This window comes from Mus caroli, chromosome 5 (assembly GCF_900094665.2).
Source record: "Mus caroli chromosome 5, CAROLI_EIJ_v1.1, whole genome shotgun sequence".
Taxonomy (NCBI): domain Eukaryota; kingdom Metazoa; phylum Chordata; class Mammalia; order Rodentia; family Muridae; genus Mus; species Mus caroli.
The window spans coordinates 128,857,499-128,884,469 of record NC_034574.1 but is presented as its reverse complement, the minus strand read 5'-3'; the positions used below and the strand labels follow the sequence as shown (position 1 = coordinate 128,884,469).

Sequence of the window (26,971 nt, the reverse complement as noted above, 5' to 3'; positions counted from 1 at the left end):
CATCCCTGGGAATAAAACTCACCAGTCATGTGAGTTTTTGAGGAACTGATCCCAATGTGGCAATGTTTTACATACCCAGGAGCAATGGGTAAATGCCCAAATTACCCACCCAGGACTTGAGCAGTTATTTTTGCTGTGTTGGGTTTATTTGGTTTATGATTGCTTTTGAGCTATCTCACTCCTTCTATGTCCTACAAACTGGTGGCTTTCCCACTTTGTCCTCTGGATGGCTAAGTGCTCTGTCCCCAGTGCCTGGCACGTTTCTTAGTTTTGAGTTACCTTGCCAACCAATGGCATGGCACTGTTTCGGGTACTCGACAGTCATCTGCCTCACTTCGGACATGTTCTTANGTCTACTGCTTTTCAGATGGGGAAAAGCTTCATGAGAATTAGTTGGNTTTTTTTGTTGTTGTTGCTGTTTTTTGTTTTTGTTTTTTAACCATTATGCCATGCAGTCTCTGTGCAGTGTTGTGTGTACATGGGTGCATGCCGTTGCCCTGGAGGGTCAGAGGTGNCAGATGTCCTGGAGCTGGCGTTACAGGCAGCTGAATCATCTAACCCGGGTGCTAGGAACGGGACCATGTTGCAAGAACAGATTGTACACTTAATTACCAAGCCATGTGCCCAGACCCTGTCCAAAAAACCAAAACCTGCTGGTTGGTGGCAGGTGGATTCTTGTGAGTTCAAAGCCAGCCTGGTTTACAGAGTTCCAGGACAGCCAGGACTACATAAAGAAACCTTGTCTCAAAATTAAAAAAAAAAAACAACCCACAAATGTTTTCTATGAGTGTACGTGTGCACATGCGTGGGGAGGGCACTGGTGTCGTGGGCTGGAGCTGCAGTCAGTTCTGAGCCGCTGGGCTTGAGTGCTGGGAACCAAACTCGGGCCGTCCTCTGGAAGGGCAGCGCTGCTCTGAGCCCCGAGCCTCTCTCTGGCCCCTGTCTGGTTTTAAGGGGTTCTTCTGACACTCCCTCATCACGTGTGGCATCTGTGTGGCATCTGTGGCATCCTCTCCCTGAATCTCACTGTCCTTCAATGGTAAAGCACTAAGACTCCCTAAGAGACCAGGGGGTGACAGAATTTGGGCATGCATCCCAACTGCTGTTCTGAGGCAGCGTAAGATTGGGGTCTGGGGTGCAGTTGAGCTAGGAGCTTCGCGGAGGAAACCAATGGCCTTTTCCCCGGGGCTAACTTACCTGAGTCTTGGGCTCACAATATTTTTAGGGCCACCTGAAATGTCCTTATAAATCAGAAGAGGAAGAGGGGGGGAAGACAGACTATAAACCAGAGTTTTGAGCGCTGTGAAATGCCATCTTCTGCACNTGACATGGTCATTGCACTAAGTCCCAGTGAGGCCGAGCCACACTCCACCAAGGACAGGAAGAGGGGACAGGGAGGGGAATATGAGGCATACCTGTACCCGAGGAACTACAAAAAGTTAGTGCCTGCTGGGAGAGGGAGCCACTTTTCACCAGCCGTGTGACCAAGGCGGAGCTACCTACGTTCCTGTAACCCCTCTTCCATGTGCGTGGAGCAACTCTAACGATAAACTCTGCAGCTCACAAACATGGGGCATGAACATAGGATGGGGCTTGTTAGGAAGAGGGGGTTAGTAGGGGGGGGGGGCGCGATGGCAGAGAATTACAGGAAGTGAAAATGACCAAAGTACGGGGAGAAAAATAAGACCCTGCCATGTGTGGTATCTACACCTGTAATCCCAGGACTGCAGAGGTTGAGGCAGGAGGATCAGGAGGGATTAAAGTGAGACCCAGTCTCAAAAGCCAGGGCTTTAGAGCTGCCTCACAGGGTCCCCATCCAGTCACTACTCTTCCAAGCACCGGCATCACTGGGAAACACGGAGACAACACCCGCCCTGTGTGAACAGCACTTTGTAACAGAAGCTATGTAAGAATAGGGTGGCTGCTGTGACAGGACCACAGTGCTGGGGACCACACGGCAAGGAGCATGTGTGTCACAGGAGTCTCACCATGGAGTTCAGTGGTCTTTGTCCTCACTTCCTAGATGTGAGGTGAATGAGCATCAATGAAGATGGCGCCTGCTCCAAATAAAGCTCAATGTGACATCATGTCATCAGACAGACAGACGGACACACAAAACCTCCCAACAGATGCAGGTTGGCTATAGGATCTTTATTGCAAATAAAATCTGAGGTATGAAAAGCTGACCTGAAGCTGGGAGTGTGGTCGTCCCTGTTCACCCCTTGCTGGGTCACCAGCCCACCCAAGGCTGGNAGGGCCGGTCCCATCTGTGCACTGAGGTAGCTCCAGCTTAAGCTTCCACAAGTACAATACTGAGGGTGCCCATTTTCCAGGCAGACCCCAGCGCAGACAGGATGGTGGCAGCAGAGGCAAGAAGCCCAACCTTTAGGAGGAGGTGCAACCCCAGTGGGCTACACAAACCCAACACACACTCTTGCCTCTCACCAAAGGCACACCTTCCTGCCCACCCGCCCNGCCCAGGGCTGTGGGGTCGGCAGAGGCAGGCCAGAGGTCACTGCTGTTCCAGGCAGTCTTCGGTCACTCCCTGGGCAGCGAGCTCGGCCAGCACATTCTGCAGGTAGTTGGGGTCTGGATAGCCATGGCCTGTCACGTTGCGGTCCATCTCGGTCTTGTGGTGGATCTCGTTCCACACCACGGTGTCGGTCTCACCCGTGGTGCTGGAAGTGCCCACGGTAAAGATGAGTCGCCTCTTCCAGGCCACCTTCAGGAGCTCCAGGACCTGCCGGGTAGGCGGAAGGACATCCCTTTGAGGCTCCGCCACACTGCCCTTGGCTCATGAGGTGGGCCAGTGCAGGTCCAGGTAATGAGCCACGGTGGGNGCCTCCAGGAGCACATCCCACCAGCTGACCCAGCCCAGGCCTCTCTGCTTCCCTCCAGATTTGACAGGACCAACGGCCTCCCTCTCTCCAGTAGGCCTCCTGTCCTGAGGTCCTCCACACACAGCTTGGGGGCAAGCACACACAGCTTGGGGGCAAGGAGTGGACTTCAGTGGTGGAACACTTATCTGGGAATTCCACCTCAGAAGGGATGAAGACAAGGTGGCTAGCAAGATGCCACAGCGGGCTACACAAACCTAATGGCCCAAGTTTGATGCTCAGGGCCACATAATGGTGAGGGAAAGGACTCCAGAACTGTTTTACGATTTCCACATGAAAGCCATGCATAGCCCTTACAGCTCCATACCCCGAAATAAAAAAAGAAAAAACAAACAAAAATACAAGAAGCAAGTCCAGCTCGTCACCCAGTAGCTGAAGAGTTTGTGTTTTATTTTTTGAGGAGGAATTTGNGCCGTGCTATATAGCTGAGGATGGCTTTGAACTCTTGATGCTTCTGCCTTCACCCCCCAAGTATTGTAGGGATGTGCACTGTGTACACCGGGCAAGCACTCCTCACCAAGCAGCCAGGAGAGCTCCCCTTGCTGTGGCCTCAGAACGCCTGGCCTGTGGCAGGCCTGGAGCTTCCTCGCCTGTAGCTTATCCAAGCTCACAAGTCAGCCATTCTGTGGTCCTGGGAGCCTCTTCCTCGACTCTAAGTGCTTGCTGAGGTCCCAGGCTGGCAGGTGTCCCTAGTGTTTCCTGTGTCCCCCTTCCCATGCTGACCCAGCATGGAGCCTGGCTCTCCTCCCTGGAGNTGCTGTTCAGGTCGAGTCTAACCACATGTGGAGGGTCCCTGGTTTGGGGGTGGGGACTTACCTTGCGGCCCTGAGGGCTATCTGGCAGGTAGCACTGCCGGGGAAAGCCCCGGGCAGTGAACGGCTTCCCAGGGCTGGGGTGCTCCGGTCCCTGTGAAAGGAACAGGACAGCATGACGCAGAACTGTGGCCAGCCACTGCCTCGTCTTCCAAGCTGGGTCCACTCCTATGCCAAGACTCCCAGCCATGTAACCCACTGCCACTGGCCTGGCAACCTCCTGTTCCCTAAAGACACTCCCAACTCCACCAGGGGCAAGGATGGGCACTCATGCTNCNCGCTCACTTTCTTCATGACCTCCTGGATCGGGTTTCTCACATGGAGCTTCAGTATTGAGTCCCTCAGGAACAAGAGGCCTGCCCGCCCTGCACCCCACCACCTACATAGCACACTCATGGCCCCCAATTCTCCAGCCCCCAGCATAGTGCTCTTCAGGTTCTGGGCTTGGTCTTCTGCCCAGCCACCTCTCCTATGGGGAGCTCTCGTTCACTCAGAGAGCTGAAGGAAGGACTCCCATCACTCCACAGTNCTCCAGCGGGGCTGTCCTGACCCCTTACTGGGTGCAGATGCTGAGAGAGCGCTGGGCAGGAAATGGGGTGCTCAGGAACGGTGACTCTGGCCAGGCCCCTCACCTGGATGCCATGAGGGATGTTGTAAACAATGAGTATAGTCCCACAGTCTTCATGGCCTGGGAGGGACATTTGGAACCTGAACACCTCCATCTTCCCCCAGGGCTGCGTCCCAGTCTTCTCCCCATAGATGGTTTTGCACGACGGACACTGAAGACTCCCGTCCTGGAGAGGGCAGATAAGACAGAATGAGCCCAGATGGCGGGAGAGGTCAACACGGCTGATGCTGGCCCCATGCCGGCTCTCCACAAGGCAAGCAGACCTCAGTGGTGTACTGTAGACAAAGTACACCGTGTACAAAGTCCTGATTCTCAACCAGTGAGACACCAGGAGACCGGCACATGGCAGGAAAATGAGGGTCAAGTCCCCACTTAGTCATTTCACAGACCTCTCTGCTGTCGTGAAGTGGACAAGGAAGTGGGCCCCAATGACTACTGTGTGANTTGGTTCCCACTCCCACGTGCCCACCCTGACTAACAGGACAGCGGCTTGGTCAGCTGCTGCAGGTCTGAGGAGGACTCTCCTGTTGTGAAGTGGCTTGCAGCCTGCAGCGAAGAGTGGACCCAAGAGANACGCATTTGTCTGTGTGCCTTAGCTGTTTCCTTATTAGTAATGTGCGCGCCTGTGGAGGTCAGCAGACAACCCTACAGCTCTGTCCTTCCATCTTTACATGGACTCAGGCGATTAGACTTGTTCTGGTGGCTCCTTTGCATGCTTTCCCTGGTGGTGGTGGTTGTTGTTAGGGCAGTTAGCCTCGCCCCCAGCCTCTCGCACGAACCTCCTAAGTGCTGAGAAGGCCGGAGTCCATGCCTGCAGTCCTGAGCCTTTTCATCTGCACACGACTTACTATTCAGGCCTCTCATACGAGATATGTGCAAGTGACACACATGGAGAATAGTGTGTAAGAGATAGAGCCCTAAAGCTCAGAGGAGCCTAGGATCCCTCCTGCAGGCAAGCTGGAGGAGTCATGTGCTTAACCCTGTCTGACATATTCCTAAAGCTTGGGGTAGGGCTCAGGGACCCAGATGTCCACTCAGAAACATTTTTTTCTGATGCTGTGGGTGGAACCCAGGATAAACGCTCTACCACTGAGCCACGCCCCTAGCCCTCACTGGGGGATTCTAGGCAGGGGCTCTACCANTGAGCCATGCCCCCAGCCCCTCACTGGGGGATTCTAAGCAGGGGCTCTACCACTGAGTCACAACCCGGGCCTAGGCCTTTATTGGTCTAATCAGGGGTGATTCCAAGCCTTGTCTTCCAACCCATGGCTTAGCAGCTGCCCTTCAGCCTGCCGCTGTACTAGCACTTCTTCGTTTTTCTTGAGACAAAGTCTCTCTATATAGCCCAGGCTATTCTAGAACTTAATGCTCCTACTGCCTCAACTTCCAAAGTACACAGGTATGCGACACCATATTGAGGCAGTAGGTTCAAACGGGCTATGGGGACAGGTCCCTACAGTTCCACCCAGACCGACTGTGGTACCTTGTTCCCGTTGCAATACATGGCCAGCAGGCACAGCAGGTGGAAGGCATGGCTGCACTTGGTGAGGCGGCCCACGACCATGGGCCCGAGGGCCTTGCTGTCAGTCATGTCACTGTACCCAGAAGCCACAGCCAGTTTCTCCATACAGATGATGCAGTCCTGCAGGGAGCACATGACACACACTTGCCACTGGACCCACTGCATGGGTCACAGTGAGCCAGCACAAGGTACAAAGTCCTGCCTCTGTCAGAAGAAGGGGATGCTAGGCCATCAAGTCAACTCAGAGACTATTCTAGAACATAGGGCCACATAGGTACCTCTCACCTACGTCCTTGAAAAGCTGACCAAACCCCACAGGCCACGAGGCAAAAACAACAGCACAATGGTTCTTACTAGAGACAAGAGCCAGAGAGGAAAGGGTATTCCTTAGACAAGGCCACCTTGTTCCTGAGCAGAGCGACAGTTGTGCCTACCCAACAAGCTGGAGGGGAAAGCACACTGCTCAGGACCTCCGCCCTCCGCTCTGCCATGAGGCNAGAGTGAGCTCCAGCCACCTCATCTTAGCGATGTCCACCTAACCATCAGAGGCTGGACCCAGAGTCAGCCCCTGGAAGCCCCNGAGGACCAGAATCCCCTCCCAGGACACGTACCTCTTCAGGGGCCACTTTCAGCTCCTCTGTGTACTTTCTGATCACCTGCTCCGGCTCGGGCTTAGGCGCCCCTTCTGGAAGAGAACGGGATGTGAGTGCTGTCCCAGGCATGCAAGATGGGGTGAGCAATGCTGAGGGAGGAAGGAAGTAGGCAGGCAGGCAGAAGTTCCGGCTGCGGAGAGGAAAGGTTAGCAGGGCTGAGACAAGAGAGTTAGCACAGGACACCTGACCCAGGCAAGCTGCTTACAGACGGGGCTGGTCCACCAGGGGAGATCACAAAAGCGAAGGATGCATAACAGACCAGCATGTACCCCTGAGTCATGTCCCCCAGGAAACTACCTCAGAAGTGTCAAAGACACTTTTGCTCTGAGAGCAAAGCACCCCAGGAGATGCTGGCAGTGCTGCCTGTCCACTGCCAGCACTTTCGTAGACATTTCAGTAAGAGAGGTAGTTTCCAGTCTAGCGGGTGTGGGAAGGGCAACATGAGTACTGTGTGCACTGAGAATGCTGGCTGGCACCTCACCCCACCTTGGGACTGGAGGATCTGGGTCACAAGCCCACTGGGCTCGTTAGCCAAGCAATCCTGGAAATGGCTGGCTGTGCGTGGGGGCTTAGGGGAGCCCTGAGCTAGGGACCAGGACTCTCCAAGAAGCAAAGGAGTTGGCACAGAGTGGGCAGCAGGGTCTCAAGAGTCTCAGCCAAGCTAGAGAAGGGACCCGGGAGAACAATGTGGGCGTGAAGCGGCCNCCCTGCCTCCAGAGGGCACAGCGGGGCTCCTGTTTGTGGCCATCTTGAAGCCCTCAGCCATGGCTACAGGTTTATAACCAAGAGCTGGGCCATGAGACCCTCCAGCTAGAAAGGCAGGTGACAGCCACATGGCAGGACANTTTAGTGTAGAAGCTGGGGTCAGAGGATAGAGGGCTTGATCTAGTTCATGTGTTATGACCAAATTCGACCACCTCAGAGACCATACAAGTTGTCACTGATAGGAGGGTCAGCTGTTAGCTCCTGGGGAATGTAGAAACCAGCAGAGGGTACTATATACGTCATATGTCCTATCCTCACCAAAGACACACACACACAGAGACACACACACACATGTACTGCTTGCTACCTCTCACAATCCCTGCACACACTTACACTCTGGCCACTGGCAAAGAAAGTAGACAAAAAGACCAAGGGTACTGTGGCTACCATAGAGGGGATCAGGGAGCCTTTTAGAAGAGCCCAGTCAGTCAGGCCTGGTGGTACAATGCCTTTAAGAACCTTGGGTAAACAGCAATAGTTTGTCTCAAAATCTGGCTACTGGTCTCAGGAACCCTCTTCCCACACTAGCTCCTGACCTCCCTCTGTTCGGGACCAGAGAAGCATGTGGCTGCCCACTCACACACACAGCTTTCAAGAGCTGAAAGGAGCTTCAGTTACCATCATTTCCCAAAGTGGGCAGGCAATCCCATGAGAGGCAGCTACACCCAAGAAGGCCACGTGTTTGTTTGCTTCCCCATACTAAAAAGCAAGCGCCAGCCCGCCCAGCCCACAAACCTGCCTCCACAGAAGCAGAACACAAGTGTGTGCAGACAACTAGGACTGTTAGTTTAGCTGGTAGACTGCTTGCCTGGCATGCAGAGAGCCCTCCCCGGGTTCTAACTCAACGCTACATGAACCGGATGTGGTGGGAGATGCCAGCAAGATGATCAAAGTTCAAGGTCGGTGAGGCCCCCTGAAGAGACAGCAGTGTCTCAATCTGCACCAACACTACAAATTTGTCCTCGGTGACAAGCCCATCACCCAATGATGCTGACAGGAAAATGCCAGTAGCCACCTGTGCTGGCAGACAGGGCAGGGAGAAGAGATGCATAAGAAGAAAAGGGTCACGGTGGGCAAAGAAGAGAGTCCAGGCAGCAAGGTGTGGAGGAAGCTGAGCAGGGCTGGAGAGTGTGTGTGAACCGCAACTACCTTTTACGGACATTTTCCTCAGCCTCTTAACTGAGCTGTGACTTTTAGAGGCCGGACGGGAGGCCGGAGGGCCGGTGGGCCGGGGTGCACGGCTAAGACACACAGGGAGTCCAATGGCTGACAGCACACTCGTCATGCCTGCACGGGTGCGAGATCAGACATGCAGAGGGGACAAACGTTAGAAGGAGGCATTTCACACTCGGTGTTCATGACCCTGCTGAGAGTGAAGTGTTGACACTGTGCACTGCCATCGAGACCACAATCTCCCCAGAAGAGGGGATCTGACCACTGCAAGAAAGGGTACCAGTGCCTCCCAGACCGCAGTACAGTGCTCCAGGCCAGACACCAGAGAACCTGGGCTCCAAGTTCCCCAGGAGTTTGCACAAGCAACAGTCAAGCCTGTGCCCGCACTATGCAGGGACAGAGTAAGGGACAAGGATGGTGGCTTTAAGAAAGTAAGGGCAGAACAGCCCAGGGGCCTCCTGAGTGGTGTCTCCCATGCCAGGAGCAGGGAAGGAAAAGACAGGAATGTGGCAAGGTGCAGCCAAGCTGTGGCAACAGGAGGTAGTCCCGGCAGCACTGGCTCCAAGAGCCTGGGGCCTTCCCTTAACTCTTTGCTAGAGCCACTTGGCCTGGCTGTGCCCTCTTGGCTTGTGATCATCTGGCCTCTAGAGAGATGCTTTCCACCAGATGCCCACAGCCCTTGGACTGTGCCACCCTGGCAGGCTCCAGAATCACCAGGAGTCGGAACACATCCACGAGTCTCCAGACTAACTGGGCTAACTGAGGCAAAGACTGCTCTCACTGTAGGCAACTCTGTCCCTGGGCTGCTGTCTGGACTGACAGAGGGGGAAGGAAGCCAGGCCACCAGTACTCATGTCACCAGCTTCCAGACNGGGATGTGACGTGACCAGCTGCCTTCGGTAGCACGTCCTCAAACGGAGACAAATCAACCTGATCCTTCCTCCCTCTCCTCCTAGCTCTTGTTGTCTGGGATTCTGCCACAGGAAGAGGGAAGGGAACCATATACAGCCTCTGGTGCTGAAGTGGGCCATTCCCCCAGTGAAGCCACCCCAGGGCCTCGGCTGTGGCCACACTAGGCACTGATATTGACACTGGACAGGCTCCTATCTCCACAGGATGACCACTTTGGGACCCACACTTTCCACAGATGGACACTCCCCTGAGGATGCCCCTTCTCTACATTCTGACACTTCCTAGAAGAATTTTCTATTGCTGGATGTCCTTGTCCCACCACACTGTACAACCCTCCCCCCCTCCCACACACACACACACATAGAAACACATATAAGTTCTCCCAGATCTTAGTCGGATTCCAAAGGCCCTCCTTCCAGGAATGGATGCCCTGGCTTCTTAGCCAATCTGACGGCAGCTTCCCAGGCCTCCAGAGTTGGCACAGCCCTCCTACACCTCATGCCTTTCTAGGACAGGTTGAACTAGAGAGCACAGCCAGCAACAGAGGTGCTAAAGAGCTGAAGGGTAGCCAGGGCCAAGGCTCTCAATTAGGAAATGAGTAGGCTGTTCTGGAGACAGAAGCAGAGGCCAGCCACCATCTGGGCAGCACAGCACAGCACNGAGGCAGGCTGGGGACTGTGTGGTGGCCTCTCACTAGGAGGTACCAAGGTGCACATAGGAGAGACTTACTGGGTAGGGCCAGCAGAGTGGGTCACCCCAGTCTACAGACACTTCTGGGCTCAAATGCAGTTGCCACAGAAATGGGTTAGTGGCAGAAGGACAAGAAGATGAATTGGAAGAGCAATGGATTAGCTTTCCTTAGGAAAACCCTGATATTCACTCTCTCTCTCTCTGCCTCCTGACTGTGCGCACTGACCGGACGCCTCACGTAGTCACTGCTATGTACCCTGCTGTGAAGAACTGTACCCAGTGGAACCGTAAATCGAAATAAAAGCAATCCACACTTAAGTCTCAGGCCAGGTTCTTAGTCACAGGGCAAGGAAAACCAATACAGTGATGCTTCCCTCACATCCCAGGGGCTGAGCAATTGTGCTCTTCGCTGGCAGGCATCACTGTGCACGTTGTGGGTGAGACCCCACATTACCACCACCTAAGCCTCTTCACTGTGGACGTTTGTTTTTTTTTTTTTCCACCTAGCTATCTGAAATCCCTTAGGCTTGTTTTAGCTGATATCATATCCTCAGCATGAGCCCCACAGGATAAAAATGCTACTGACCTACTACTGTCTACAGAGAAGCACTGAGATCCCCTGGACACCACTGTTGGCCCCCAGGAACCAAGTCTCATGCTTTCTGCCCCTCTGACACAGCGTCCAGTCCACACTCCAGTCACANAAACCTACACAGGGATAAAGAAAGATCTCGGGCGTGGGGATGAGGCTCAGTAGGCCAGGTGCTTGCCTAGCATGCACAACGCTGACTTCTATCCCCACTGCTTCATAAGCCAGACGTGATGGTGCATCCTCTAATTCTAGCACTTAAGAGATGGAGCCGGGAAGATCAGGAGTTCATGGNTTCCTCAGCTACACTGAGTTTGAGTCTAGCCTGGGCTATATGAGACTGTTTCAAAATNAGAAAGTTCCTACTTCAAAGTTACATAATGATGAAACAGGAACACCAAGGACCACGCCGTTTGTCACTGTCATGGCCACGACACTATCCAACAGCCGACATCACAGGCTGACCCTTTTCTACCTAACACAACCCTCCAGATGCCAAGTTGAAAGGTTCTTCCTTCCAAATGGTTGAACTAAACCTCCTCCTGCACCCCAAGATAAACTTTACCTAGGTGTGAGGCAAGGCCAGGCTGTATGTGACTNGCCTGCCCATAAGCTTGCACATCTAACTACCCAGTGCAACTATAGGGACATACTTACTGAACACAAACTCAGTTGTCTAATTCCCTATATCCACTGTAAAGGACCAAGAGTCAGTACACTGTTCTGACTTCACCTAAAACAAANTTTTCTTGCTAAGAATGATGGTGTATCCCCCTTAACCATAGCATTCAGGAGGCAGAAGCAGGTAAACAGATCTGTGTAAGTTCAAGGCTAGCCAAGGNCCTAGTGAGACCCCTGCTTCAAAAATAAATAATTTTTTAAAAAATATTTCTTTTTAATTAAGTGTCTCTTTGTGTCTCTGTCTGGATAGGTGCACACGAGTGTTAGTCACTGCCTACAGAGGCCAGAGTGGGTGCTGGAGTTACGGGGATTCGTGAGCTGCCCAGTATGCATGCACAGGACCAGAAAAACCTCCTTTAAGTGTATACGAGTGCTTCCCATGTGTGTGCCTGGTGCCTGCAGAGGTCAGAAGAGAACGCTGGAACTGCGGTTACAGAGGCTGCTAACCTGTCTCGTGAGTGCTGGGACTGAACTCCAGTCCTCTGCAATAGCATCAAGTGCTCTTAAGTGCCGAGTCCTCTCTCCAGCCTGTCTGCCTTTCCACACACCCCATAAGTGGCAAATGGCCTCAGTGGTTCTCCAAAAACAAGGTTCCCCCCAAACCAGCATGCATGGTTACAGAGATCTTTAGTCTCTCCCACAAAGCCAAGGGCACCCACACTTCCTCTGAAGGCAGCTCTCTTGAAATGGACAGCCATACTCCTGGTCCCTCTGGGCTCCACCTGTCTATGGCACAGCCAGCACCCCTGTCAATGCTCTTGACATAACTCAGGACATCAATGCATCTCAAAGTAGCAAAAGGAAGGTTGAAGAGATGGCTCAGCAGTTAAGAGAATTGGCTGCTGGGCTGGTGAGATGGCTCAGTGGGAGAGCACCCGACTGCTCTTCCGAAGGTCCGAAGTTCAAATCCCAGAAACAGTCAGGAGGTTGAGGCACTGGGCTAAACATGGAGTCCCGGTACAAACAAGACAAGACCTAACTAGGGCTGGGGATGCAGCTCCGGGGCAGAGTGCTCCTAACATGCACTCTCTAAGTCCCACTGCTAGCACCTCGTGAAGCAGGCACAGTGCACATGACAGTAACTCTGTCATTTGAGAAGTGCAGGCAAGGAGATCAAGGGTTGAAGGCCTTCTGCCACCAGCCTGGGTGCACACCTTTAGACCTTCAATCAAAGTTCAAATCCCAGCAACCACATGGTGGCTCACAACCATCTGTAATGAGATCTGACTCCCTCTTCTGGAGTGTCTGAAGACAGCTACAGTGTATTTACATATAATAAATAAATAAATAAATAAATATTTTTTTAAAAAAGCACTAGCTGTTCTTCCAGAGGACTGGAGTTCAATTCCCAGCAACCACATAGTGGCTCATGGCCATCTATAAAGGGATCTGATGCCCTCTTCTACCATGTAGGTATACATGTAGACAAAGCACTCTTAAGTCTAAAAACACTCGGAAGGCTACAGAGCAAGTTCCAAGATAGCCCAGGACTACACAGAGAAACACTGTCTCAAAAACTAAAAAGGAGGCTGCTGAGACGGCAGGTAGGACAAGGTTCTTCATCAAAGCCCAAAGACTTGAGTCTAAACCCTGGGANGTGATAGGAGAAAATTGACCCCTACAGGCTGTTCTCTGACCTCTATATACATGAGATTCCTGGAAACTCCATGGCCTGCCCACCGCCACNCCTACACATAAATAAATGTAATTTTTAAAGCTTTTAAGACCTGAGAAGATAGAACAGCTGGTAAAAAATCACTGTTCCAACTATGAGGAACTAATTTTGATGCCCAGGACCCATATAAAAAAAGCTAAGCCCAGTGGTGTTCATTTGTAGTCCCAGGGGCCAGGAAGGCAGGGACAACCAGATCCCTGGAGCAATGTAGCTGGGTAGTCAGTCANCCTAGCAGGGCCTGTGAGTTCCAGGCCAATGAGAGACTATTTAAACCACAAGGTGATTGGCTACTGAAGACCCCGCCTGAGGTAGTCCTCTGGATCCACCCACACTCATACTCACAAAACACGAANCCAAAAACGAACTTAGGGGCTAGAGAGAGGGCTCAACAGCTAAAAACACTTGCTGGTCTTGGAGGTTTGGTTCCCAGCACTCAAACCAGGAAGCTCATAACTATCTGTGTTTCTAGGTCCAGGAAATCTGACGCCCTCATCTGGCCTTTTTAGGTACACATGGTACACATACATCGTTCTGGTATGTACATATCATAAAACACACATANACATAAGACCTAGCTTAGGCTAAAAAGGTTTCCTGACTCCTCTGAAGGCCCTGTTAGAGGAAATGCTCTAACTACAGTTCAACTGGATGTAAATACTAGAAAGNTCTCCACCAGGCCTGACACATCCCAGGGCTAGAGAGACTCCTAGACGAGCTCCCTGGAAGCGGGGGAGGGTTATCGATCACCCCAAAGAGGCACTGATCCTCAAGACATCACTTTGGATTTCCCTGAGGACTCCAGGGTTGACAGGACCTTCACTCCACCATTCCCTCCCCAGTAAGCCNGATGGGTCATAGTCTGTGAGGACACTTACCTGCAAGCGCCTGCTGGACCCTGCTGGGCTTTGGCATCTGCACGGGCACAGTGGTGGGGGCGCTCCCTGGGCTGCTGGAGGAGGGCCCGCTGGGGAAGGAGGCACTTGAGGAGAGAAGAGGAGAGCAGACTCAGTGAGTGGGGCCACAACAAGCTGGGAGGAACCCCGGCTGCTCTCTCTCAGCAGCNGTGGGGGGAGGCCCCAGCGCCAGCTCCTCAGGCAGTTCCCAAACTCTGAAGACAACGTGTTCAACCTGGTTTCATGTGGACGTTAAAAAGACACACACAAAGACACACACAAAGACACACACACACACACACACACGAGATGACTCAACGCTTTATTGTGCACTTCCTATCACAGAGCCGGTTACTCTGAGTTTAATTCCCAGAACCCAGAGTGGAAACAGAAAAGCAGTTCCAGCAAACTGGCCCTGATCCACTCCAGGGCTGCGGCACGTGTGCAGCTCTACACACTAAATAAATACATGCAGAAGAAACTTAGGGAAGGCTCTGGGCGGGGCATCATGGCACATGCCTGTAACCCAGCACTCAAGGGGCCAGCCTGGTCTATATAATGAGTTCAGAGGCACCCAGGGGCCAGTCCAGCCTACAGCTCAAAAGACATAGAAACAAGACCAACCCTGCCAGCAGTGACAAAGTCAGTATCGTACACTACGCAACCAGAAAGTTCCCACACTATCTCTGTGGGATTTCTATCAAAATAAAGCTTATGGGATTGGTATTTTTAGTAAGTGGATGCTTATCTTGTGTGTAAGGCAAACTCTGGGTTCTATCCTTAGCTCTGCAATAAAAATTAAAAATTTTAAAGATTTTAGTATTAACTCGATATGCTGTGCATGTATATGGGTATGTATGCGTGTGTGTGCGTGTGTGTGTGTGTGTGTGTATGTGTGTGTGTGTTTGTGTGTGTTTGCTCTCACACAGAGGCCCCAGGAGGGACCTGAAGTCACAGGCAGCTCTGTATCCTCAGGGCTTCTAGGCCAGTGAGTTTAGCCAATCACTGAGCTCCAGGTTCAATGAGAGACACCATCTCAAACAAAACAAAACAAAAAACGAGGCAAACAAACAAAAAATAAGGAAGGAAAAGGCAAACGGATCTCTGTGAGTACAAGGCCAGCCTGGTCTATGTGGCAAATTCCAGGCCAGCCAAAGTCACCAAGTTCAGCCCCAGCCTGAGTTACACACCGAGGTTTATGGCCCACCTGGGCAGCTTCCTGAGACCTTGTTTCAAAGTAAACAGAGACCNTGGGATGCTGCTCAGCGGGGAAAGGCACCTGCTGATGAGTTCAAACCCTGGAACTGATGAGGTGGAAAGACCTCACCCCTGAAGGTTGTCCTCTGACCTCCCTGTGCACACGAATCAGCAGATACAAGTACATGTGTTCATATGCATGCATACACACACACAATACATACATGTAAAAAGGAGACTTGTGTTTGGAGCACAGTGATAGAGCCTTGCCCAACACGAGTGAGGCCCTGGGTTCAATTCGTACTATTACAAAATAAACAGATGCATGACTACATCATATGCCACAGGGGAACCACACGTGCAGACATTCTGGGTTTGGTAGNGCTCTACTTTGAGAACAGTTGGCTAAAGGCCTGAATTCCTACCAGCTCCTCCTCCTTCCCACTCCTGAGGCCCTTCTGGGTCCTTCCATGTATCCCTGGCCGTCTGATGATGAAATGTGAAGATTACAAAACCTTCTCATGAGGTCCCACACAGAAGCACTCCTCAGGGCCAGAGGACAGGCACTATCTGGCTCCTGTAGAGCTAAGGGCATACCAACCACTGCCTCCAGGCTCTGCCCCCGACCTGCCACACAGACAGCCACAGATCACACAAGTGAAGGGTGGGAGCTGCAGGCAGCTGTGACCTCATCCAGCTGGGAAGCCACACACCCAACAGGGGCTGGGCTGAAGGCCTCCTGCAGGGCCTGAAACAGAGCCCTGCTCCAGGGTTTATCTGCCAGGCAGTGATGGTGCAGCCTTTAATCCCAGTACTTAGGAGACAGAAAGGCAGGTGGTCTCTGAGTTTGAGGTCAGCCTGCTCTACAAAGTTCCACCACAGCCAAAGTTACACAGTAAAACCCTGTGTGAAAAAACAAAAAGGTGTTTTGAGTTTCTTGAATGTTCTCTGCAAATAAGATAGCCTCATGTGGTGGGGCTTCCTGTCCTCTCCATTCTAGCCCCAAAAGAAGGTGAGGCTGAGGGCATTATGGGTGCTCCAACAGAGCCAGAGCTGAGCTGAGCTGCTGATGCTACCCAGGCTTGCAAGCCCCACCCCTCCCTAAACCTGTTTCTACCTCTTCCCTGCTTTCTTCCTTTAGCTATGGCAACATGCAGCAAGGCTGGCCTAAGAACTCACCGAGTAGTTGGAGATGACCCTCAACTCCGGCCTCCAAGTTAGAGTGTTAGAATTATAGGTGTACACTACCACATCCCACTTACACAGTGCTAAAGATTAAACCCAGGACTCTAAGTAATTCTCTGCTAACTTAGCTACAGCCCCAGCCCACACGCCCCTCTTTAGATAGTCTCATATATATCCCAGGCTATCCTTGAACTCAGCACGTAAGCCAGGCTGTGCTCAAACTAAGTGCCAGGATTACAGATGCATGCCACCATAGCAGGCTGCTTCCTGTGCCTCTCCCCCACCCCTCAAGAGGGTCATCTGTGGTGTGAAATCACTCAGATCCTCTGCAAGTGAGGACACGCAGCCCAGAATGATGGTATACACATGCAAACCCAGCATTCTGGACAGCACTGCAGAGGCAGGGGAATCACTCAAATCAGAGACAAGACATACATAGTAAATTCCAAGTCAGGCAGGGTCGCACAGTTAAGACCTTATTTAAAAAGACAAAAATAGACAAACACAAGAACCATGGCCTTCACCTGCTTCACCTCTCCAGGGAGCAATGAACTTGAGCCCAGAATCAACACTGCCAGTACAGCTTCCCAACACCAGAGGGCCGTCTAGGGAGAAAGCCCACGGCCCCACAGAGACGGGGTCCCTGGCTACTTCCCCACTCCCGGGTCCTCCCTCACCAGAAAGACACATGAATGGGGAGAGAAAGCTGGACTCCACACCAAATGCAGCTGAGAATAAGAGACAAGGACTCTGAGTCTGTGTGACAGCACACGTGTGCATGCATGTTTTTATATGTATGTGGGGGCATGTGGACATCACGCCCGAGATCACACTCAATTATTCTTCTACTATATTCATGGAGGAAGGACCTCTCAATCAAACCCAGGGTTTACCAAGATGGCTGCTTGCCAGGCACCTCACCTTGCTCTAAGAATTGAATTCCAGGAGGAGAGCCACACACCCACCAGGCATTTGTGGGTTTCATGGGCTCTGAGCTTCTATCTTTACACTGAATAACCAAGAGCTATAATCACAGAGCCTCCTCCCNATCTTGACTTTCAATGTTCTATACAGACAGAACCTGACAGTCCCAGGCAGAACGAGGCTCAAGTCAAAGGAAATCCAATGTCCCACATCCTGGACATCAAGGCTGAATNTACCACATTCAGCTCCAATNTGGACAAACAATGATAGTCTCTAAGGTGACAAAATGGCGTGCCAGGTTCCACTCCAGAGCTTCTATGCTTATATAGGGTGGTAGGTACAATGAATATAAAGCCCAATATAAAAATCTTAAGACCTTTCATGACTTCCAGGTGCAGAAAAAGACAAAGCAGGCGCCAGAGCCTTCACTGAAAGATCCACAGCAGTACTAGAGAAAAAGAAAAATTCAGGGGCCAGCCAGATACCTTAGCAAGGGAAAGAGCCTTGCCGCCAAGCCTGACGACCGGAGCTGGATCCCTGGGAACCATAGGAGGAGAGAACTGATCTCCACGAGTTGCCCTCCGACCTCCACACTTGTGCCATGGCACAATGTATGTTTGTGCATGTGTGTATGTGGACACAAACACATAAATGTAATGAAAAATATTTTAAAACAGCTGAGCACGGTGGTGCATGCCTTCCACCCCAGCCCTCAGGAGGCAGGGGCAAGTGGAACTGCAAATCTGAGGCCAGCCTGGACTACACAGTGAGCTCCGAGACAGCCAGAGCTACACAGTGAGATCCTGTCTCACAAGTTAATTAATTAACTAACTAAAATTTGATAAAAAGAACCCTGGACCTGCAATATATACCACGCTAATCTCACACAGGTCAGTGGCTGACAAGGACCCATGGCAAGAATCTGATCAACTCGTGCAGAGCATCAGTTCCACTCACACGGTGATGGCAGTGGGGAAGGGGGGCCCTCAGGGCAGCATCGAGAGCACAGCAGATGCTGCTGGGTGTGGTGGCTCATGCCTGTAATCCCAGCAGTCCGGAGACTGAGAGGATTGTGAGTTCAAGCCAACTTGAGTTACATGCAAGGCAGCTGACTGCACTGCAAAATCCTGTCTCAAAAAAGGGTGGGGTGGGGTGGGGTGGGGATGTGCTGCCAAGCCTGAGGATCCTGGTACCCATATGCTGGGGGGGAGAAGCAACTTCATGAACAGTTCTCTTATCTCTGCACTTGCAGGGNGGTAAGGGAGCGCATACTTGTGCACACACACAAAACACATCAAAATTAATATAAAAACCATAGTCAGGGAGAAGCAGGCAGATTTCTGAGTTCGAGGCTAGCCTGGTCTACAGAGTGAGTTCCAGGACAGGCAGGGCTACACAGAGAAACCCTGTCTCGAAAAACTCAAACAAAACAAAACAAAACAAAACAAAACACCACCACCAACAAACAAACCTATAGTCAGGGGCTGGGGAGACTGTTAAGAGCATTGGCTGCTCTTTCAGAAGACCCAGATGTAACTCCCAACACCCACAAGGTGACTCACAACCATCTATAACTCCAGTCCCAGGGGNTCCAACACCCTCTTCTGGCCTCTTCAGATTCGTGTATGCATGGACNNACACACACACACCCTATACACAAACTTAATTTTTTTTACGTGCATATAAACCCACAGCACACATACACTCTCATCTTACATAAGTTTACAATCATGTGTTAAGCCACATTCATGGCTATGCTCAGCTAGATGAAGCCTGTGGGGCACAGGCTAGACACACCTGGCTAATGTTCAAAGTGCCAACCCTCGTCACCACCCTTCATCAAAATGCTAGGCAAGTTGTCCCGCCCAGCTTTACAGAGATGAGACGGGTGTGAGCATGACACATTTTGGAAAGTTTTCCAGCACCCACATTAGAGCACGTGTTTTGCTGCTTAAAGGGATAAAGCTTCAGCTACAAGGAAATGGTGTTATACCCAGAAGCTCAGTTACAAATGACACAGCTTTGTCTGGAGTGCATGTTCCCAGGGGGCACAGCCAGCTTCACCTAGACTGAGCTAGGGAAACCAGACAAGTTTTACAAAACAAAAACCTAAAGAAAGGGTAGGAGTTTCCACAAAAGCCTAGGGTGCTGCTCTCTCAGTCAGGGGCTCAGCAGCTGGCAGAGTAGGTCCCAGTTCCCCCAAGCTGNGCTGTTCAGACTGGCCCTGCCTGACTGCTACTGCCTCCCTCCAGACAGTTCTGCAAACTGTCACCTAGTGCCACTGACCCTCCCTTGGCTGTAGGACCTGCTACCACAGCCCCTGGGGAGAACCAGGGGCCAAATGTTTGCATTTCTCCCAGTGCCAGCTGGGGAAAGAGACCAGAGGGTTAGTTAACCCATCAGAGTGCTTGAGGAAGGCCACAGAATAAATTAGATATGAGAGGCTGGCACCGTGCCACCAAGCCCGAGGGCTAGAGTACAGTTCCCAGGACCTAATGGTGGAAGGGGAAAACTGACTCCAACAGGCTGTCCTCTGACCTCCACACACGCGCACGCACACACACACACACACACACACACACACACACACCTACCCGCCCGCCCACACATACGAAACATACATGTAATTGTTTCATTTGAAAAGATACGGGTAAACGTTTGCTTATTCAGACTGGATAGGTTCGAGCAAGTGAAAGGCTGCCCCTCCCAGCCCCTGAAAGCCCCGAGGAAACACAGAGGATACACGGTACTTATGCCAGGAGGCAGCCAGCTTGCTCAGAAGCCGTCCAACCAACACAGCAGGCTGGCCCAGTTCCCCTTGTCTCCTGTCACCCAGCAAGTAACTACAGGCCGCACCTACCCAGCAGCAAGCTGGCCCAGTGACCTCCATCATGCACCTGGCCTGCCCAAGAGTCCTAGCAGTGTCTGTAGGCCTAGACATGGGGCGGAGAGCCCAGTCTGAGGAGAAGACCCAAGTCTGACTCGTCCTGAGTCCCCAGGCAGAGCTCTGTTGAGTCGCCTCGCCAGAGGTTCACGCCTATAACCCTGGTACTCATGAGCTGAAGGATTGGGGATGTGAGGGTGGCCTCAGCTACACAGTAAATGCTAGGCCAGAGTGAACTACTGGGAGAGGGAGAGCGAGTAAAGGAGCAGGGAGGGGACGGGGAGGAAAAGAGCAGAAGAGAAAAGGAGATGAGAAGAGGAGAGATGGGACAAGAGGACGAGACAGAAAGATTTACCTCAGCCTGAAGCAATTCAACACAGCTGAAACTCTGTTTCAGTGTCCTAGGCTGACCACAGAACCCCATTCCCTGAAGGACTGGCCCACACACTAGGCCTCAGCAGCAAGAGAGAGAGGGACGTCCCGGGGAGCCCTGCCGGCCTGTGTCCATGTAAAGCCTGCACAGGACCCAGTCAGGCCTATCTGGACTCCCTGTTCCCAGGGAGACAGACCCACGTGTGCCAGAGGACATACGCATGCCCAACTCTGGAGACAGCCGCCTGGAGGCCGGTGATCCAGGCCCTCAACTCTCCCCTGGCCAGCAGGCCCCTCCTCCACACACTCAGGCCAGCCCCAGTGCCTACGCGTCCCACACAACTAACTGCTTCTCTTTTTAGGGAGCTGGCGGGCACCTAGGCACCATGCTAGGTAGAGAGTATACCACTTAGCCACACCCAGACTCTCACTGGGGAATTCTAGGTAAGAGATCTGCCACTGAGTCATGCCCCAAGAAAGGAAGATTCTAGATAAGTCATTCGAGTGCTAAGCCAACCTGCAAGTCCTCATCTGCAGACTCTAAGTAGACATCTCTGATGGCCATCCCTGCCCATGTCACAAGCTTAAAGAATAAAGCTTGCCAAGGTATCAAAGCCCTGGGTAGCTCGCATTGTTCGGGTGGGTTTTCTAAAATGCCTGTGTGTGCCAAGCACCTTTTTGGTTGTTTTCAGTGGTGGTGCTGAGGATGATGGAGTGATTGCTTAGTGCTCTAACAGAGGAGGAAACGAGGATGGAGAATTCCAGGCCAGCCTGAAATAAACAGAGAGNCTTTTTCTAAAAACAAAACAAAATTAAAAAAATAAAAACAAACAAACACAACAATAGAAAACACTAGTCAGAGCTGAGACGGTTCAGTGGGTAGAGAAGACTCCGGCCAAGCCTGACAACCTGAGTTAAATCCCAGAGCCATGCATGGTAGGAGGAACTAGCTCACACTGGGCAATGTGGCACCTGCACTTGCTGGCATGCATATTCTCTCTCTCTCTCTCTCTCTCTCACACACACACACACACACACACACACACACACACACACACACACGGTGGTAAAGCCAGGCGTGGTGGCACACGCCTTTAATCCTAGCACTCGGGAGGCAGAGGCAGGCAGATTTCTGAGTTCGAGGCCAGCCTGATCTACAGAGTGAGTTCCAGGACAGCCGGGATACACAGAGATATCCTGTCTCGAAAAACAACAACAACAACAACAACAACAAAAACCCAAACAAATAAACAAAAACAAACAAACCAAAAAACCAAAAACCAAAACCGGAGCTGAGGCTGTGTTGGTTGGTAAAGCGCTTGCCTGGACGCCCGACGCCCTGGGTTGGCTCCTCCAGCACTGGAGAGGCAGAGACCGGAGGATCAGAGAAGTTCAAGACTGTCCTCAGCTATACAGGGGATTTTGAGGCCACCTTGAGCTACATGAGACCATATCATCAAAAACATATAAAAGTTAAAAGACTGCTGACAATCAAAGTGCCATGGCATGGTAGCTCCATGGGACGCCAAAGTGGGAAACCAAGGAGGCTCAGCACACAAGTGGCACTTGCAAAAGACAGCACACAGGGGGCAAACGGGCGTGGAGGTGCAAGGGCGAGGGGGCTTTCCACACGGGTAGAAACAAAGTCCGCACTGGGAGGTACCTGGCTCCACTGGAGGTGGACGGTCCTGAGGGCAGGAGCTGCGGCCCCAGGTGGGAGAGGCTGGAGTGGAACAGGGACTGGTTGCTTGGAACAGGAGGTGCTGCAGCCCAGGGGTTGGTGGTGTTCAACCTTGGTGCAGATCTGGCCCCAGACAGTGAAGGTTTATTGTATGGGGCAAAGGCCTGGTGGGCCCCAGAGACAGTGGTGGTCCGGTGGGGTGCTTGGGGGGCAGGATATGCAGGCAGGTTGGTCATGGAGTGGCGGTAGCGGCCCGACACAGGGCCAGTTCCGCTACCATGGAGGCACTGTTGGCAAAAGCAGATGAGTCCCATTTGGCGTGGGACAGCGATGTCTGAAGTCACTGGGTAAACTGGCCCCACTCGGCGTCGCACACTCCGGCAGAAGCTGGAAGTCTTGTTGGTTTGGGTTAGGGTGGCATAGTTGACAGTATAGTTATACCCCAGTGGCGCCAAGTCCACGACCTGGATGCCCCGGGCCACTTGCTGTTCCAGATAGTCACAGATTCTAGCTTCATAGGCTACCCAGGATCCGTCATCGCCCAGCCACTCCCAGACGATGCCCTGGCCTGGGGCAGAATTCTGTGAGAACAGGTGTCTGCGCACAGATCTCATGGTGCCTGTAGGGAAGGAGCAAGACCCATAAATGAGAACCCTCCTGCTGCTCCACACGCTAACACTTTAAGTGCACAGGGCCACACCCATGTTTCCGTGGGTATGTGTGTGTGACCATATGACAGCACAGCACGACCATGGTGTCAACATGTCTGTGTGCTTCTGTGTTTTGTATACATGACTGTATTTGTATGTGTGTTTGTCTGTATATGTTTAAGTATCTATGTCTGCACATGTGTCTGTGCACTTGTGTTTGTGTGTGTATCTGTGTGAGTACACGTGTCTACGTTGTATGTGTATATCCATCTGTCATATATGTTTGTCAGTGATGTGTCCATGGTGTGTATATGTCATGTTTGAGTACGTATATTTGTGTCTGTGTATGTGTCTGTACATGCCTTTATTTGTACCTACGTGTGTGGATGTGTCTGAGGTATATGTATGGCACGTCTGGTGTGTTTATGTGTGCATCTGTGTCTGTTTATGTATATTTGTACATGTCTGTGTTGCTGGACATGGACCCCAGGGACCTCACNTATTCTAGGTATGGGTTCTACCACTGGGCTACATCCCCAGCCTCAGTTCTTTCCCCCCAATAATTCACCATCATCACTGTTGGTAGACAGTCAAATGGCTATTTTACTCAGGACTAGCAGATCCTATTTTTTCCAGCTTTCACTGCAGGGTAAAGAGGCTCACAAGGCAAGCCGGGCGTGGTGGCACACGCCTTTAATCCCAGCACTCAGGAGGCAGAGGCAGGTGGATTTCTGGGTTCGAGGCCAGCCTGGTCTACAGAGTGAGTTCCAGGACAGCCAGGGCTATACAGAGAAACCCTGTTTCAAAAAAACAAAACAAAACAAAAAAAACAACAAAAAAAAGAGGCTCACAAGGTGTCAAAGGTCTAAGTCACAAAGCAAGGGCCCACCCTCTATAGCAAAAGAGGTTAGCAGCTTTGTGAAACATGGCTCATACTTGATAAGGCTTTCTTTTTCCCTGCCTTTGAGACATTTAGACTCAAAGTTTTATAAATACTCCATCCTTGGCCTCCCAAGTACTGGAATTACAAGCAAGCAGAAGATTCTCAAAACTACCACGGCATACATTAGTGTACGGCATACATACTGCATGCCAGCCAGTCTGCTGAAGATGATGGAGCCAAGAGAGCCTCCACATGTACTCCCAACACATCTGTTACTACTACATGGTCCATTCCTCCAGGTAATAGCTGGCTTCTCTTAAGACAAGATTTAATGCATCCCAGCCTTACCTAGAACTCACTATGCAATCGTCAAGGACGATTCAAGCCTTGAACTCCTGACCCTTCAGCCCCCACCTCCAGAATGCTACAATTACAGGTACATGCTCAACGAGGATTTTATGCAGTGCTGGGGCTAGAACCCAGGGCTTCCTGCTTGAGCGGTAAGCATTCTGCCNACTGAGCTATCTCCCCAGCCCTGGGTGCTATTACTAATTAGAGCATGCTCCAATCAGATGTGTTCATGTAAAGAACAGTAATGGAGGGTGTGTCAGTCACAACCATAACCTAAAGCCTAACTTGATACCCAGCCCAAAGCCTAGCACTGTAGGGTACAGCGGCTTACAAGACAAAGGGTATCGAAGGACCAAGTNACAAACCAAGGGCTCACCCTCTATAAGGCAGAAGGGTCTTACCAGTGTTCTGGCGAAACTGAGTCCAGCTGGGGAGGTCGATGATGTAAGGGGCCAGTGAGGGGTCAGCTTGACCTAAGGGGATGCTGTGGGCCAGGCTTCCCAGTCCAAAATGCTGGCCCCTCTGCCGGACAAAATGCTGCTCAATGAAGGAGCAGACAGTGGCACTGTAGGGGTGCCAAATGCCAAGCCCATCCTGCCATTCCCACACAGCCACCACCACGTGGCTAGGGTACACCTGTGGCAGAGACGAGCTTGGGGCCATGGCCATCTTCTGCTTTCTCTGAAGACTTCACACCACGCTGGGTTGCAGGTTCAGGTTCATTGCCCAGCACCTCTGGGGGACCTAGAAAAAGACACAGCATTTACTCACACACATTGGGGACCTTGTCAGGCAGCTAAAGAAAACCTTTTCTTTTGTTCTTTTGAGACAGGGATTCTCTGTGTATCCCTGGCTGTCCTGGAACTCACTCTGTAGACCAGGCTAGTTTCCAACTCAGAGATTCACCTGCCTCTGCCTCCCAAGTGCAGAGATTAAAGGCGTGTGCAAATACTGCCTGGCTGCCTCAATACCAGCTTTTCTCTACCACCTTCAGGGTACCTTGGATCAACTCTTGATCCCTATCTCTTGTTCTAGCAGACAGGATAATTAAGTCATTCTTGGAGAGGGTGAGCCAGCCCCGGCCCCNGCCCTTGAGAGCTGACCCCGCCCCTCACCAGCTACAGCATTTGGGAAAGCAGCCCACACCTCTCCAGAGCCCCAGGCGGCACAGTAGAGCTGGTCCTGGTGACATGAGTGAGGGAGAGCTGGCCCTGTCCCTTGCTAGCTTCCCCATTGGATGATCTAGCCAGGCCAGTGCTATAGAGTTCACCCTGATGGTATAGGTGTGGGAGAGCTGGCAGGCTGACCACCTCAGCTACTAGCTAGGCCCAGATCCAGGGCTTTGAGCTGGCCCAGCCCAACAACTACCCCATCTATGAACTGCAGAGCATGTGAAGGGGCAGGTCCTGCAGATCCAAGGCTGCAGGTCAGCTGTGAGGAGTCCCAGTGAAGAGCCAGTATTGGTACTGTAGTAGAAGCCAGAAGACTCGAACCAAACCAAGGACTCATAGCAATGAACTGAAGTAAAGGTATGTGGACAAGAGGGATAGACTGTGGGACAGACACACAGTGACACACCACAGCTTCCACAATGAGATAATTTTTGTTTATTTTTTATTGTTTATGTTGGTGGGGATGTTGCAAGGGCAGACGGNTGGATGTGAAAGAACAGGGAGATGAGTGGGATAGGGGTACATAATGTGAAATTTACAAAGAATAATTGAAAAAAAATCTTAAAAGCCATTCCTGTTCCTTACCTCCACTTCAGCAAACATCCCAGATGGGAGCACAGTGAAAGTGGGGTGCTGATCTGCCCAGTCATTTCCTTCTGATTCTACTACTTTCTGCTCAGTGTTTTCCATCCTTCCTTCCTTCCTTCACATGTGGGGATGCACACACAGAAGACCTACCCATGCCACACACCCCAGCTCCTCTCTGNTGAGCCATGCCCTGGCACTCAGTGTATCTAAGTCACCCCAAATCTTTGTGGACAAGGCCACAATGACTCTGTATGTTTGTGTAAGAGCCCTACAGTTCCCAATTCAGGCCTTATTTGTCAGAGTAAACCCTACACACCCTCACAGGTGTTCTGTAGCCCAGAGCAAGGGTTCCAGGACACTCTTGAGACAGTAGCTTAGGTAGGACTTACACACAGGTTCCTAGGCTGGGGAGATAGACAGTTTACTCTAGGATCTAAGGATCCAAGTTTAGACCTACAGAACCCACAGGAAAGCCGGGCATGCTTGCTATCTGTAATCCCAGTGCTATAAAACAAATAGGTGACTCTCAAAAGCTTGCTGGCCACCCAGCCTAGCCAAAATGGCAAGCTTCCGGTTCAGTAAGAGTCCCTGTCTCATAGCANGAAGATAGAAAGTGAAGAGTCCTCCCCTGACCTCTGCACACACAAACAGGCACCACTCACATCTTTACCACACAAAAACAAGAACAGCTAAGGGACTATCACTGACCACAAGAAATCCTAGATAAAAAACTCAAGCGCTGCCTAGAGCGTGGTAGTACATGCCTTTAATCAAGCACCCGGGAGGTAGTCGAAGACAGATCTCTGTGAGTTCAAGGCCGACCTGGTCTTTATCACAGCCAAGACAAAAAAACAACAAACAAAAAAAACCCTAAAGTGTCCCTCGGCTCTCTCCACAGCCCTCCCTGAGTCTTGCTCAGCAGATATCTCCCTGTCCACTCCATCTTCTGAGAATTTATGTCCTTCCTGCTCAACTTGTGTGACTCAGGGGGTGTGGCTGAGTGGCACACTGCCTGCGTAGAATCCCCCAGTGTCACGTGAGCTCCTGACCCTGCACAGCCTCCCTATGCCAAGCAGAACTCTACTGAGCAGGAACACACACAGACAGACAAAATCCGGCCCCAAGTCTTCCTACTTCACCACATGACAGCTGTGGCCGGGCGTGGTGGCACATGCCTTTAATCCCAGCACTTGG

The 26,971-nt window shown here is 51.7% G+C and overlaps 1 protein-coding gene across 2 annotated transcripts in view; it reads right to left on the bottom strand.

Moving 5' to 3' along the window:
• Window positions 1-2,130: 2,130 nt before the first annotated feature.
• The window catches only part of Dtx2 (deltex E3 ubiquitin ligase 2), a 37,624-nt gene continuing 12,783 nt past the window's right edge, over window positions 2,131-26,971 (bottom strand). Inside the window, exons 3-11 of one of the 2 annotated variants that reach the window (XM_021162279.2) lie at window positions 24,419-24,761; window positions 22,116-22,752; window positions 13,873-13,976; window positions 8,427-8,564; window positions 6,471-6,544; window positions 5,821-5,979; window positions 4,342-4,503; window positions 3,714-3,803; window positions 2,131-2,740 (exon numbers count right to left, since the gene is read on the bottom strand). In XM_021162279.2, coding sequence (XP_021017938.1) covers window positions 2,513-2,740; window positions 3,714-3,803; window positions 4,342-4,503; window positions 5,821-5,979; window positions 6,471-6,544; window positions 8,427-8,564; window positions 13,873-13,976; window positions 22,116-22,752; window positions 24,419-24,686 — 1,860 coding nt within the window. In that variant the 5' untranslated portion in view covers window positions 24,687-24,761 and the 3' untranslated portion in view covers window positions 2,131-2,512. The remainder of the gene's footprint in view (window positions 2,741-3,713; window positions 3,804-4,341; window positions 4,504-5,820; window positions 5,980-6,470; window positions 6,545-8,426; window positions 8,565-13,872; window positions 13,977-22,115; window positions 22,753-24,418; window positions 24,762-26,971) is intronic. The other variant, XM_021162280.2, reaches the window with a different exon arrangement.